The sequence below is a fragment of the Rhinolophus hipposideros genome, assembly GCF_964194185.1.
Source record: "Rhinolophus hipposideros genome assembly, chromosome: 9".
Taxonomy (NCBI): domain Eukaryota; kingdom Metazoa; phylum Chordata; class Mammalia; order Chiroptera; family Rhinolophidae; genus Rhinolophus; species Rhinolophus hipposideros.
In genome coordinates, this window is record NC_138055.1 from 41,858,183 (window position 1) to 41,873,891 (window position 15,709).

General features: G+C 32.9%; 2 protein-coding genes across 10 annotated transcripts in view; one reads left to right on the top strand and one right to left on the bottom strand.

The window, feature by feature from the left end:
- The window catches only part of DNM1L (dynamin 1 like), a 51,746-nt gene that overhangs the window by 25,929 nt on the left and 10,108 nt on the right, over positions 1-15,709 (top strand). For 4 of the 8 annotated variants that reach the window (XM_081060664.1, XM_081060663.1, XM_081060668.1 and 1 more), the window contains exons 3-12: positions 2,216-2,254; positions 3,691-3,737; positions 4,382-4,453; positions 7,007-7,093; positions 8,918-9,080; positions 11,028-11,148; positions 12,584-12,715; positions 13,644-13,850; positions 15,136-15,256; positions 15,451-15,606. In XM_081060664.1, coding sequence (XP_080916790.1) covers positions 2,216-2,254; positions 3,691-3,737; positions 4,382-4,453; positions 7,007-7,093; positions 8,918-9,080; positions 11,028-11,148; positions 12,584-12,715; positions 13,644-13,850; positions 15,136-15,256; positions 15,451-15,606 — 1,145 coding nt within the window. The remainder of the gene's footprint in view (positions 1-2,215; positions 2,255-3,690; positions 3,738-4,381; positions 4,454-7,006; positions 7,094-8,917; positions 9,081-11,027; positions 11,149-12,583; positions 12,716-13,643; positions 13,851-15,135; positions 15,257-15,450; positions 15,607-15,709) is intronic. The other 4 variants (XM_081060666.1, XM_081060669.1, XM_081060670.1 and 1 more) reach the window with 1 other exon arrangement.
- Positions 1-15,709, bottom strand: part of YARS2 (tyrosyl-tRNA synthetase 2) — a 42,484-nt gene that overhangs the window by 2,319 nt on the left and 24,456 nt on the right. The window contains exon 7 of one of the 2 annotated variants that reach the window (XM_081060671.1): positions 14,388-15,549. The exons of the other annotated variant lie outside the window; for it this stretch is intronic. The gene's annotated coding sequence lies outside the window, so the exon portion shown is untranslated. Of the gene's footprint in view, positions 1-14,387; positions 15,550-15,709 lie in introns of those variants that run through there. 2 annotated transcript variants of the gene reach the window in all.

Sequence of the window (15,709 nt, forward strand, 5' to 3'; positions counted from 1 at the left end):
GTCTTATTTATAAAAGTCTGTAAAATAGCTCTAATTATTAAGTGACGTTTGCAGCACAGTACCATGTTTCTCATCTGAAGAGATCTGTTTTCAATGCAGTTTCATTTTACTTCTTATATTCTGATCTAAGATAAGATGATAGTGTTGATGAAATTGAAGTTGCTTCAATTTCTGTATCTGATTTTTTTCTTTCACTTATAGGAGCATTGGTGGTGGTAGCTTGATTTTTTTTCGTTTTTTTTTTTTTTTTTTTTTTTAGGGGAAAAAAGACCTGTCGTGAGCATCTACAATGATAGTAGAAAGTTAATCACTGAAGCAAGTTAATGAAGTTGTAGATGTTAACAAGTGATTTTGGGGGATAGACTGCCAGAGAATACATAGAAGCCTTTTAATTATATTAGGTAGCTTCTTTGTATATTATTCATTGCTTTGCATTTCTGTAACATTGCTTTATCATTGAAATTCTGGACCTTGAATTTAATCATTTTGCACTAATTTATGGTCCAGCTTCAAAGATACAGAATAACACTTTTAAAATTTTATTCCCTCTACCTTATTTCATCAAATTTACTAAATATCTGAAACTAAGACTTTAAGAAACTATGGCATTCATTAGGTGTCTTTCTTTTAACTTTTCATTTTTTTCATGATATCTTGTCTCTCAGAACCTCTTTGCAGATGTGGGTAGTGTCTTTAAAAAAAGGATGAACATTTCAGCTATAGAAGTGTCAGTTTCTTGCTCTTTGCTTGTATGTCCACTGTTTCCTTTGATGTCTCTTGGTGGTTGTTCAGTAAATCTGCATATCTTTACCTATATATATTATATATATATATGTATATTTTCCAAGCTTAGTGCTTATTTTTATATAAAAAAAAAAACCTTAAAACAACTCTGCTACCCAGGGCACCAAATAGTTTCATAAATTTTGAGTACTAAATTTCATGTGTCTTATTAGTAACTAAGATAGTTTCTTAGTTTCTCCCCAGAGTCTCTTTATCCTCAGGATAAACAGTTCTGCCTAGTCATAAGTCATTCTAACCCAGAGGAAATTAGAAACAATGAAGTAGATAAACATTTAGTTAGCCAGAAGAGTATGAACTACCTGACAGCCTGACAACCAGAGGAGAAAGGGAGGAAAATGTAATCAAATAGAAGAACTTCAAAAAAAGAAAAAAATCAGTCTCTAACCATTTTATGCAGGGATTTACAGCCTCAGAGGGTTTTGCTATATAACAAAGACCTAAGTTACAAATAATAGGTTAATTTAAAATGACTGTACTCTGGAATGACATGGAGCAATATAATCCATTTGAGATATAGTGACATCAAAAGTAGCTCAAACAAAATATTTTAATATTTAATATGTATAATTTAATTGTCAAGAAAATTTATGTAATGTGAGATCCTTCATTCTGCCAAATACACAGGATAATTGAGGTGTCAGTATATAGATTTACAGTATTTTTCAGCTTGTCCCCCACTTCTGCCAATGTAATTTCTGATAAAATCTTAATAAAAACAAAATCAAACAGTTTTAGAGTGGGATGGTCTAAACTTTCTAAAGTTGTAGAGTAATTTGAACTTTGAGCTCCATGATTATGTTTCATATATTTGTAAGAAATAAATTATGCTTTCCTCAGATTTCCTTTTAGACAAAATCCAAAAGTAGCACGCTGATCAAAGACTAAAATTGTTTCTCTGCTGTCTGTTAAATTCAGTATGTATTTCCAGGAACATAATCCCTTATAAAGCTCAATCTTAGTGATTCGGGTAAATATTTGTGTATATTTATTTACTTTTAAGGTTTTGAAAAATGTATTTGGTATGTTTTTGTAGATTTTTCCTTTTGAGCAGGCAATTTATCTTTTTTCCATAGTCAGTTATCAAATATCTCAGGCAAATATTTGAATAGTAAATTAATTTTAATTCATTTTGTATTAGAATTAGAAACCAGAGGTGACATGATTAGTGGTAATGGAAAATAAAAGTAAATTATGGCGTCTGACATGCTTCGTTTATATCACTTAAAATATTATATACATCCCTCTAATTAGAATTAATTGTAACGGAAATTATATAGTTGCAAATTTTGAATAATTGAATCCTACGTGCATTTAAAATGTGTCCAGGTTTCTGCACATTTTTAAAAAAGGTTTAATATATTAGGGATAAGCACTAAACTTATCATTCTGTGCTATTTCTCTTTAACTACAGACCCTGCTACATGGAAAAACTCAAGACACCTTTCTAAAGGTTTCCTTTATCCATTTGTTTTGGGCCCTTTTCCTATTGTGCCTGCATGTGTGCTTCTATACTATTTACAGGCTGTGTGCATTTTTTTCTTCCTTTATTATTTGCGTATCCATATTTATTGTTGCAGGTTTTAGTGATTCTTGTTACTTTTTGGCATTTCATTAGAATGCAGGCTTTTTTTGGTGGTGAATGTAATTTATTTTTATTTTTAAAAACATGCTTGTAAAGCCAGGCATCTTTAATATAAGGTAAATTCAAAACACCCCTTCGGTATATAGTACCTGCTTCTGTGAGTTCTGTTCACCTAGATTACTCCAGTCCTCCAATGAGACTTCTTGGAAGAAGGTACTAAGCTTCAAGTAGGTGAGCATTTTACTTGCAAAAAGGATCCAGTTTTACCTTTATTCCACCAAAGAAATTATCTGGTTTTTCCTCAATAAATATTTATTTGAATATCTTATAGTCATTTTTATTTCTATTTCAGGTGGCATTATTCATAAACTCAGTTGTTAAGAATTTAAAACTCTGAATTTGGCAAAAGCAGAATAGCTTGGGGGAGGTAAAGTTAGTTTACCTTTACACAAGTTAGTTCTAGCTTCTCTGAAAAAGAACAACACCTGCTGTCTAAGTTTTAGACCACTTGAAACAGTGCCTACAGTGAATATATTGTTCTTTTTTACAGCAAGTGTGGGAGGAACAGGCCTACTGGAAACTAGTGGAGAGTAGCGAGTCCTTATGTGCATATGCTAGGTTTTCCCCACTGCCCCCTATTTAATTTCTTTTCCTGTCTTCAATCCTAAGGGAAAACATAGTGTTGGCTCTGGGGGAAAAAATCACCTTAATAGTACATACAAATTACAGAATAGCTTTATATTTCTGAGACAGCTCTTTAAAGGACCAGTAAATTGTGACTTTATAGGTTACCAATAGGAAACCAAATTTTAAAAACACAAAATGGATTGACAAATTAGCTCTTTTATTCACATATGGCTAATTTTTGCCTTGAGTTATATGTGTAAATGTATTATATATGCTTTCCGCATTACTCAATAAAATTCTTAAATTTTCTTGTAAGCCATTAGCTTAATTGAGTACTTTCATCAAACTGCTTTTATGTGTAAGATATTCAAAAGTAAAGAATATGCTTTTACTATAATCGAACATAAAGTAAGAGAAGTGAACAATTTCATTCATAAAATCTAGATTTCAAAAGGTGGGAAAACCCGTGAGCAACTCTATCTGAAATTATGTTTTTGAGATACATGATACAATTTTTAAAATGTGAAAGTATAATTTAGCAGATCTTAAAATACTTGTTAACTTATAGTTAGTGGCAAAATAGGAACAAATAATATTGTGTTGCCTTTTTAAATCCCTAACTAAAGATAAAAAGTAATTGCCATAGTTTCCAATAAATGGAGCTTTTCTTTTTCCAGGGGTTGAAGCAGAAGAATGGGGAAAATTTCTTCACACCAAAAATAAGGTAACGACACAAGGACATTTGAAGAAATAACATGCTGAGATCAATTTTTGATAATTGCATGATAATTTAGTTTCTTATCATTGGCAATGTGGCATGTTATCTCAAAGCAAGTGCTCCGTGTGAAATAAAGCTTATCTTAGTAACATTTCTGACCACAGTGGTTTATTTGGAAAACACTTTAGGTTGAGCCCTATTGTCTCTAATTTGGAGGTTCTTTTTCATTTAATTTTTTAAAATTTATTTTTAAATAATTATAGTTGACGTACAATATTGTGTTCATTTCATGCATACAATATAGTGATTAGACATTTATGTACCTTAAGAAGTGATCACCACAATCAGTCTAGTACCCACCTGGCACCATACATAGTTTACAATATTATTGACTATATTCCCTGTGCTGTGTTTTATATCCCTGTGACTATTTTTCTGTGGAGATTTTTAACTGCTGTGGGATTAGGCATCCTTCAAAAGCTCATATAAACTATGACTCCTTGGCTCAGAAAATATATGTATATATTAGAATTTGTTTACTGATTCTCTGAAGCAGATCCGTAGGTATCCTTGAAATTTATCAACTACCCCACTTAAGAACTTTTGATATTATTTTGAATATCATGCTTTTTTATTTCAATAATTTTTAGCTTTACACGGATTTTGATGAAATTCGACAAGAAATTGAAAATGAAACAGAAAGGATTTCAGGAAATAATAAGGTAAGCATCTTTTTAGAGCTGAAAAGTATAAACATCAGTAAATCTATTGACAGTTTTCTGTATGTAATGTGTGGTGAATACTGTAAATTCATAATCGTGGTCTATGAAATTAATGCAGTATTTTCACACGTATATAAAAACTTAACATCCCTTTGTTTCTTAGAACTCTTATATATTATCAGATATTTCATTTAGATGTTTATTCTTGATCTTGTGATATACATACCACTTTATTATATAATTTTTCTATTTAATACTACTACAATAAATTATCTTTTTCTCATGGATTGATTATAATCTAGTTCAAGAAGCATTAAATAACTTATGAGAGGCATATATTTTGAAGAGCTCTCTTTCTTACCTCAGTAAGGCTAAATTTACTTATGAATGCAAAGAGAGAAATTAAGTATTTGTATTTCAGTGAATACGAAAAGTACAGTTGGCTCCTGAGCAGGAGTTAGTAGGGGCACTGACTGACCACCAGCACAGTGGAAAATCCTCTTACAACTTTACCTAGCCCTCTGCATACACGCATTCTCAACTGAGGAGTTGACCCTTAAGAAACATGGGTTTGAATATATGGTCAATTGAAAAAAATCCACATGTGGGTGGAACAAGGTGGTTCAAACCCATGTTGTTGAGGAGTCAACTGTAATGTTAACTACTGAATTATTTTCTTGTTTTCTAACATTGTAAGAATTTAAGATAAATTAGGTGTCTAAGATACCATTCATATTGACACCCCCAGGCAGTATCAAACTGCCTCCATTAAATATTTGTTTTCTCCCTCTCCTTTATTCCTCTTAACTTTATCTTTGCTCTCTTTTTGTTTTTACCTCCATCCTGTATTATCCAGAAGCACATTAATGAGTAATCTCACAGGTGGGCCCCCATCTAGTACTAATATTCAACAAAGATTATTGAGCCCTTTAACTTACCAGATACTGTGCTGGAGAGCTTATTTCCTGACAAAAAAAGCATTCCGGCATGTTAATTATTTATGCCTATTCTGGATATTTGTGTCTCTTAGTGACTGATTAAGCTTTGTTTGTTATTGAACTCTGGGCTGGTAACCTTTGAGTTACTGCTACTGCTGCCATACTTCCCTGAATTGCTAACAATTGTGTTGTACAGAAGAGGAAGAAAAAGTGGCAGGAAACTAAATTAGCTTGTCCTCAGTCCTGTAATTAGATCAGGGATAATTTGGACTTTGGGGATGTTATTAATCATAACACCAGTCTTGTCTCTCCTGCAATCCCCATGGATTTGTTGAACTCAGAAATTGGTGGTAATTTTGCACAGTATTAGAATTTAGAGGGGATGTGATTGGTGATTCATAAAGAAAAGTTTTTAGAATGTCATGAAAGATTGAGTTAATGTACATACAAGATGTTTAATTTATGGTGGGGATATAATATACTTACCTGGCAGGTTTTCTCATCCACGGTGTCCAAAAGACGAAAGACCCCCAAATCTATGAAATACCTTTCCTAAATCATGTTTGTAATGAAGTACATGATAAAAGAAGTTAATTTTACATGTGTAAATATTTAAATGATTTCATATGCCTAACATAAAGCCTTGAAGGATTTAAAATATCTATGAGATTGGAGTTGTAAAAGCTTTTGGACAAATCTTTGTATTGGACATGATAAGAGAATGCCTAAGAAATATACAACTGAGGTAGATATACTGAATATCAACATATAACGACTTTGGAACATTAGAGTATTTAAAAATAGGCAAATAGTTTAGAGTAATCTAATACAGCAAATGTAATTGTATAGAGAACTCAGAATAAAGGATTTTGCAAAAAAGCTCTCTCGGAAATTAGAATTTTCAGTGGGTTAGTGAAGGAAGATGTAATATAAAGTGGATAAATAGATGAGAGGACATTTTAAAGGATAAAGAAGAACATGTAAAAAGACAAGTTATGAACATTACTACATGTGTGTCTTTTTACATGGAGCTGACTCAACTCTAAAATTTGTAGAGGGCCAGTGGTAAAGAGGAAGGAGTTTAGGGGAAAGAAAATATGGGTATCTCTCACTATCCATATTCTTTCTATTTAAATTTAGAGATTTGGAGATCAGATAAATTTTCTGAGGAATCTCTTAATATTTACTCTTGGCACTTGATATTCAAAGATTAGGAGCCAAATTGATTTGGATAACTTGTTACTCTCTGAACTCAAGAACCTCATAAATTTGAATAGTGTTATATTATTCTTTTGTATCATACTAAGTCTGTTAAACATAGGAATGGTATCTGCTTAGAATCAAGAGAAAAGAATGTGAAATAATACAAGGGAAATATATTGTATATATTAATGGTATAGGGTGTGATAGGATTATAGCCTGCTATATGCCTGGTTTCCTTACTTTCCATGTGTTTTGTTTCACCAGATTTTGATTATTGAAATGTTTTAGGGATCATGGTTTAATTTACTATATTTAAAAGCCCCTAATGTCTATGTGAAATGAGGTTTATTTTTTCATATTTAATTGAAATTTCAATGTGATTTTAATATGGTATTTTAAAACTTATTTTTAGGGAGTAAGCCCTGAACCAATTCATCTTAAGATTTTTTCACCCAACGTTGTCAATCTGACACTTGTGGATTTGCCAGGAATGACCAAGGTAAAGAATACTTGTTACTCATTGTGGATTTGGTCATGTTTGTTTTCACTTGAACAAATGTGGTTTTTCCTTAACTTCATAGGAAAATAATTTAGTCAGCTTTTTTTTTTTTTTTTTGCAATCAATTCGATCAGTTAGCAGTGTTTGACATGGTTGAGCCCAGCCTCCTTGAAACACTTTTCTTTACTTGGCTTCTGGGATACCATATTCTACAGGTTTGTCTCCAATCTCACTGGCCACTCCTTAAAGTCTCTTTTGATGGTTCCTTATCTTCCCAGTGTCTAAACAGTGAGTGTCCCATAGCTCAGTTTTTGGATGTCTTGTCAAGGGGGTACTTAGTTAGCCCCTTGATGATTTCATCCAATCTTATGACTTTAAATACATGGGTGCCTGTGTGCTGGCAGTATTCAAATATCGCGAGACTTTATATCTATCTCCAGAATTGTATATCCAACTGTCTACTTGGCATACACACTTTCAAGTCTCATAGGCACTTCAAACTTGATGTGTAATACCACATTCCTGACTTATCTATTCCCTCAACCTGACTTGATCCTTCTGTAGTCTTCCCCATCTCAGTAAATGGTAACTCTGTTCTACCAGTTGCTTAGCCAGAAAGTCTGTAGTCGTCCTTGGCACTTATCTCTCACTCTACTTCCTCTTGTCAGCAAATCCTCTTGGCTCTCCTTACCTTTAAAATATGTCCAGAACTCTATCATGTCTCACACATTTGTAGTTACCATCCTGATCTAGCCACTATCATCTCAGCTGAATTACCTAGATAACTTCCTAACAGGTCTTCCTCATAATCTATTCTAAACTAAGCAGCTAGAGTGATGCTACTGAAGTGAAAATTACATTGGCTCAAAATCTCTCCAGTGGCTTCCCATTTCACTCAGAGTAAAAGCTTAACTTCTTGAATAGATCTAAAGCAGGGGTGACCAAACTGCTGCCCGTGGGCCAACTGTGGCCTGCAATCCATTGTTAATTGGCCCACAGCAAATTCCAAAAATATATTTAGTTTACTTAAATAACCCAGGTGAGGCAATACGTACTTCACCTCGAGTGAGTTGCCTGGCTGTTTGTGTATTTTACCGCATATGGCCCTTGGTGAAAAACGTTGAAAAAAGTTTGGACACCCCTGATCTAAAGTATCTACTTGATTTGTCCCTATTACTCTTCTCCTAACGCCTTCTGCACTTACTCATTTTTCTGGGATGTTCTTCCCCAGATATCTGCATGTATCTCCCTTATCTCCTTCAGTTTCTGTTCATTCTCTCAAATGTCATAATCTGAGTGAGGTCTTCCCTGAATACTCTATTTAAAAGCACAATCCAATTTAAAATAATAATTTAAAAGTACAACCTTCTCTATTCTACAGCCTCCTGTTCTGCTTTATTTTTTCCATAGCCCTACCACTACCTAGATATTATGTTTATTACCTGCTTTTCAGACTAAAATACAAACTCTATAAAGACAGGAATTTTGGTCTTTTTTAAAATTCACAACTGTTATATAATCTGTCATGTATAACAATGTCTGGAATACAGTAGGCTGCCAGTAAATACTTGCTAATTGAATGAATGAATGAATTTGTCTCTAGGTAATTAACATTGACCAATCCTTAATATGGTAAAGTTGGTATTTGCAAGAGTTATATTTTTAGACTTTCACATGCTACAAATTCATATATACTACTGTAGTACATAATTTCTTCATTTTAAATATTTGTAAATGGAGTAATATCTACAATCTGTGGATTAAATGGGGGGAAAAGTTGTGCTGATTTTTATTACTAGCTCCTTGCTCATCTGTTTGGTTCAGGTGCCTGTAGGCGATCAGCCCAAGGATATTGAGCTTCAAATCAGAGAGCTCATTCTTCGGTTCATCAGTAATCCAAATTCCATTATTCTCGCTGTCACTGCTGCTAATACAGATATGGCAACATCAGAGGCACTTAAAATTTCGAGAGAGGTAGATCCAGATGGTAAGGCCAGATGTTAATATTTAATGAGATGCTTGGTTAAAAATGGTAAATCTACCCTCAAGGAAGGAAGTTTTATTTTTAATAGTAGTTCTAGCTGCTAATACAGATTTAAAAAATAATGCTTTCCTATTTTGCTTATGTTTCAAGTAGAAATTCTGATGGAAAATAAAATTTTAATGGATAAGTTGCTATATAGATTATGCAAAAATACTTCACCATAATGTCTGTATTTGTAATGGTTACCTAATGATGTATAATATGGCTTTGCAATATGAGTTTCTTGTTATGATTTAGGTTTTTGAATGGCTGACTTCTTGATTTTGAATAATTAACTCACAGTATATAATCATTATAGATTATGTTTTAGTATTTTAGTACATTTAGTAGATTTAATACATTCTGCAGAGGTAGAAAACCTCATTTAGACATGCTCAAGGCAGAGGAAACTCTTAGAAATAAAGGTAAAATCCTTTTATGAAGATTCATAACCCCAAGGATTCATACTGTGGGTCAGTGTATGATACTTGGCTAATGTTGCAGTGTACATCTCTTAGAATATAGACAGTGCCAGCTTGTAAGAGAGTAGTTATTGCTGCTAATGTATGCTTTGCTTCATACAGGAGCCATTTTTTAAAAAAATAATAGTATTTGGAGGAGGGGGGTCTGTGGGCTCTGTCATGTTTCTTTTTTCCTGCTTTGAAGAATTTCAAATAAAAATTTGGTAGGAAATGTTATTTGCTAAGACTGCTAATTAAAATTCCCATAAACGGGGTCATTAATTTTTTTATATCAAGTTTTTAAGAATTGTTTTACTATATGAGTAATTAATGTTCATTTTAGACTAAAAAGATAAAGTATATCAAAAGATTTAAATTTTATTTAAAGTAAACTGTTAAGCATTTTATATGCATTAATTCAATTTTAAACAGACCTTTTGAGCCATAAATATACTTTTGATCTAATAATCTTAATCTCGTAATATATTGTAAGGAAATAATCAAATGTTATTTATAGTATCAAAAAGTGAAATCAATATGTGGCATGCAGGAATGATTAAGTAAATTAAGATAATAGAATATGAGATCATTAAAAAGGGTGGTTTTGTAGATTTGGAGCAATTTTAAAAAATGCTTGTAATTGAAAAATACCATATGTGAAATTGAACACTATGCAGAGCAGCTGGAAGTCACACACTGCTGATGGGAATGGTACAGCCACTTTGGGAAACAGTTTGTCAGTTCAACTCCTAGGTTTTTACCCATGTTAAATGAAAACCTATATTCATATGCAAACGTATATGCAAATATCTATAGTAGCTTTATTTGTAATCTCCTAAAACTGGAAGCAACTCAGATATTTCTCAAATGGGGAATGGATAACCAAACCACAGTACATCATCCACACCATGAAACACTATTCAACAATAAAAAGGAGTGAATAATTGAAACACATGCAACATGGATGACTCTCACATACATTATGCCAAGTGAAAGAAGCCAGATTCAAAAAGTTATGCATACGATTTCATTTATATGACATTATGAAAAAGGCAAAGCTAGGATGGAAAATGAGTTTGATTAGGTAGTACAAGAAAATTGGGGGGAGGGTAATGGAACTGTTTTGTCTTGACTTGGTAGTGACATAACTTTGCATTTGTCAAAACTCAGAACTGTATACCAGTAAAAAATAAATTTAAACAAATTTTAAAATGCTTATTAAAAAGTTAGCCCTAAGACCTAATAAAAAATTGTATGTGAAAAAATTTTTAAACGTACATGATGATTAAAATGAGGTTTTAAAAGTATGTGTAAGCAAAGGTGAGAAAAGCATTACCAAAGTGATGACAAGAGGTAATATTAGGCAGGATTATAGATGAGGGTGTTCCTTTATTAATACTTAATAGCTTTTCTTAATGGGTCGTTTTCTTTTCTTTTTTGTGTTTGCCAGGTCGCAGAACCCTAGCTGTAATCACTAAACTTGATCTCATGGATGCGGGTACTGACGCCATGGATGTATTAATGGGAAGGGTTATACCAGTGAAACTTGGAATAATTGGAGTCGTTAACAGGTTAGCAACCAAGAATGGGATAAGAACTGCAGCATTCTCATTTCAAAGCAAATCTGGATTTTTACAATCAGTATGACATGGGATAGTTTCCCTATTTTCCCCTCTTACTGTAAGCTTGGTATTGCTCAAGAATTCATTGCTCTAAAGGGAGAAAAGGGATTCATGAAAGCCTCCTATAGATGTTTTTAATGGAAAATGTTTCTAAAGTAAGCCGTGTCACGAAATGGAAGAAAATTTAATAGCTGGGGTTGAAAAATTCCTGCCTATTATGTATGAGGAGGGCACTGGATAAGGGGAAAAAGTATTATATAATTTGCACCCAATCAAGAGTTTGTTAAAGTGGTTAATCTATTAAAGTGGACTTTAATAGATTGGTTTATCCCCTAGCATTGGTGATTTTATGTAATTGTCAGGATGTGACTTGGAGAAATTTTATTCAAGGTATCCTAATTATAAATAACTGGTATTAAAAATTTTGGAAAGGAAACTAATTACTATTGAGTGTCTAATTATGTTTTAGACACTCTACTGTGAGCATTTGGCAAATGGTATCTCTCTGAACCCTTACAACATCCCTGTGAGGTAGGTATTGATGTCAATTTTATAATCAGAAAATCCAACTCCCACATTTACCAAAGTCACATGGCTGGTGAAAGCAGAGCCAGATTCACATGAAGATCCCTCTAGTCCAAAGCATTTGTAAAGTAGGAAGCACTACAATTATCATGAGATCTGGGTTCTAGTCTATTTTGTCCACAAACTAGATATAATGTGGGTTTACATGACACCTAACATCTTTGGATCTCAGACCCTTTACCATGAAAATGTTTTTACTACGTGATATCTAAGATCCATTACAGTTGTCTACTTCTGTTCATGTCCTTCCACCTCACCCTGACTCCAACTTGCTTTTTAAATTCCCACTATTTCTCTTTCCAGGGAAGGAGGTTGTGTAAAACTGTTTGTTGTATTTGTAGATGACTATTCTTCCAGTTAACTTTATTCTGGTAGAAATTAGTGGCCTGTCCGTGGATAAAAATAGAATTGATTAAGACGCACATTTTTTCACCTGTCTATCCCTGGTCTGTAAAGAGTACTGCTTTGATGGTATGGTAATGTTAATGATGAGGCCTAAACTATTTAGGCTTTACTTACTTACAAGTCTTACAGTTTGAATCTTGGCTGAACTACTTAATATGTGACCTTTGGTAAGTTGGTTAATCTCCCTGGGCTTCCATTCCTTTGTTGTAAAATGGGATAATACCTATCATACAGAATTATTGTGAGAATTAAACAATCCGTGTCAGGCATTATGAACACAATGCCTGGTGCTGCTATCATCATTGTCATCACCATTATCACCATCATCATCCAAGGTACACTGAGGACCACAGTTGACTTCGGCTGAACATTTTCAAAAATTTTTCATCCTTAGGAGTCAGCTAGATATTAATAATAAGAAGAGTGTAACTGATTCAATCCGTGATGAATATGGTTTTCTTCAAAAGAAATACCCATCTCTGGCTAATAGAAATGGAACAAAGTATCTTGCTAGGACTCTAAACAGGTAACGTTTTTTATCTCTCGGAAAATGAGATGTTTTTGGCTTGCCAATAAGTATCTGAGACCTTTCACTTTTAGTTCCTTAAATTTTCATAATGTTCTTTCATGTATAACTTCACTTTTTCTTTCTTGTACAGTAGGTTCTTGTAATGTAGATGGTCTATTTTTATTGGGGTGGTTGGCATTAAATCATGTAGTTTAGGAATGCTAAACGTGAATTTTAAAAGGTCTTAATTATGAAATTCTTGATAGTCAATTTACTTTTGATGACAGAATTAGATAGCAGATGACTTCATTTCTACTTTGTATTTTAGGCACTGAATTAAAATTTATAATTTCCATATAATCTATCTTGATTTAGCATGTCTTCTGTTCCTATTCATAAAAATAATTTAAGCTATGTATCTTGAATTCTGAATATCTACTGATGGTAGAGGGACTGGAAGACCTTTCTAGGTAATTTATAAATGACTGAAGTGAAAACTGTTTTCTCTTACTTTTATCTTATTCCCTAAATAACTAAAAAGCTGATGGACTTGGATCGTAAGATTTTCATTATGCTGAGTACCCATTGTAAAAGAGAAGTCAGGAACCAAAATCATGTAGGTAAAATTGGATTGAGTAGCTTACTTTCTTTGAGGTAATTACAATAATTTAAAATAATTTTTTCAATTTACATTTGAAAGTTCTCTAGCAATTGCTACAGTTTGATGGGTGAAGGCAAATTTAAAGAGCATTGACCAAGACAATTTCCTTCCTGTCATTATTTTTCAGACTCAAGTATTTACCTCTAGTCTAAGATTGCATCATTTCTTGCCAGGACAAATTATTTGGCTGGTTTCCCTGTTATTTTCATTTTTAAAATTTGACTTGTTTGGGTCTTCAAAATTCACAATTTAACTCTAAAATCCTTCCTGTATAACCTTTGTTAGGTTACTGATGCATCACATCAGAGACTGCTTACCGGAGTTGAAAACCAGAATAAATGTTCTAGCTGCTCAATACCAGTCTCTTCTAAATAGCTATGGTGAACCTGTGGATGATAAAAGTGCGACTTTACTCCAGCTTATTACCAAATTTGCCACAGAATATTGTAACACTATTGAAGGCACTGCAAAATATATTGAAACTTCAGAGCTGTAAGTAAGAAATTTCTCTATCCATTTGGCTGCTTGGATTGATAGGTCACTTTATCTTTTGTTACGGGAAAAAGATATTCCAAGATCATCTGATCGTGATTTTATTACCTATAAAACAGGAATATCATTTTGTAGAAATGACAGAATGATATCTGATATATGTGTAAAAACACTTTATAAACTATGTAAAGCATTGTGAAAACTTCAGGGTTTTTTTTTTTACAAGACTTTAATTGGTAAGCATTTAAGAATATTTCATAATTTAACTTTGAAAATGCTTGTGTCTTTAATTTTAATTTTAATTTTTTTAGAAAATGCTTGTTCTTTAATATAACAGTGTAATTGTTCTTGAAAAAAATAAGAAAATATAGATAAGGAAAAAGAATAAAGCATAAGAACAAAATTACTCTTAATTTCATCATCCAGGAATAATCCCTGATAACTCTGGCAGTAACCTGGACATTTTTCTTTGCATTTATAAAGCATCAATATGTCTGTGTTACATCTTTCAAAATCAGATGCTATACATGCTCTTTTGGAATCATTTCTTTAATATGTTACAAACAATTATATACATTTGTATTATCAATCTTAAGATGTACATAGTGTTTTATTTTTTAGATATACTATAATTTGTTGAACCAGTCCCATACAATTGATAATTTATTTTCAGTTATACACAAATATGAACAATGTTGCAATGGACTATCTTTGGGGCATGTATCCAAGTAAACCCTTAGGATAAATTCCTAGAAATGGAATTACTAGATCAAAGGATATAGCATCCTCAAAGTCTCTTATTTCTGTACTATTAATAGGTTGTGCTGTTTACTATTAGCAATATATAAGAATGTCCACTTCTCTAAACTTTCACTTTGAAAAACAAATCTTTCATTTTGAAATAATTATAGGCTTGCAGGAAGTTGCACATGAATGTACAGGGAGGTCCTGTTCACCCTTCACCCTGTCTCACCCAGTGTTGCCATCTTGCGTAACGGTAGTACAGTAACAAAATGAGAAATTGGACATTGGTACAATCCACAGAGCTTATTCAGATTTTACCAATTATACACGCAAATGACTCCTTTCCATTTAAAAAAAAAACTTAGAAACTGGTTCAAAATGGAGTTGAGAAAACGTGGAAATAAGAATGGTGTAAATGTAATTGTTTATCTGAGATGTACTCAGAAAATGAGACAAGCTTAAAGCTCATAGAAAGACTTCTAACTTGTAGCTTCTTTCCCTTTCAGTAATACCAGAAACCATATACTTCATTGCCTTTCAGATGCGGTGGTGCTAGAATCTGTTATATTTTCCATGAGACTTTTGGGCGAACGCTAGAATCTGTTGACCCATTAGGTGGCCTTAACACTATTGATATTTTGACGGCCATTAGAAATGCTACTGTGAGTATGCTTAACTCAGAATATTTTTGACATGAGGTTAAACCTTTATTATTTTTTTAACCCATATTGTACAGCTTGTTACTTTGCTCTCACACTGGAAATTAGGAAATTTTCATGAAAAATGCGAAAATGTGACTTAATTTTTGGGATGAACTAAAATTGTGTATTAGCTAAGAGCTCAAAAAATTTTTTAGGGTCCACGTCCAGCTCTGTTTGTCCCTGAAGTTTCATTTGAGTTACTCGTCAAGCGGCAGATCAAACGCCTGGAAGAGCCCAGCCTCCGTTGTGTGGAACTGGTTCATGAGGAAATGCAGAGGATCATTCAGCATTGTAGCAATTACAGTACACAGGTAACTGAGAAATGTTTACGGGTTTCATATTAAGTAGTAAAAGACATGCGGTGGCATTTCATGGAGTGAGAAGAAATATATAAGGTGGGCTAAAAGTTAAAAA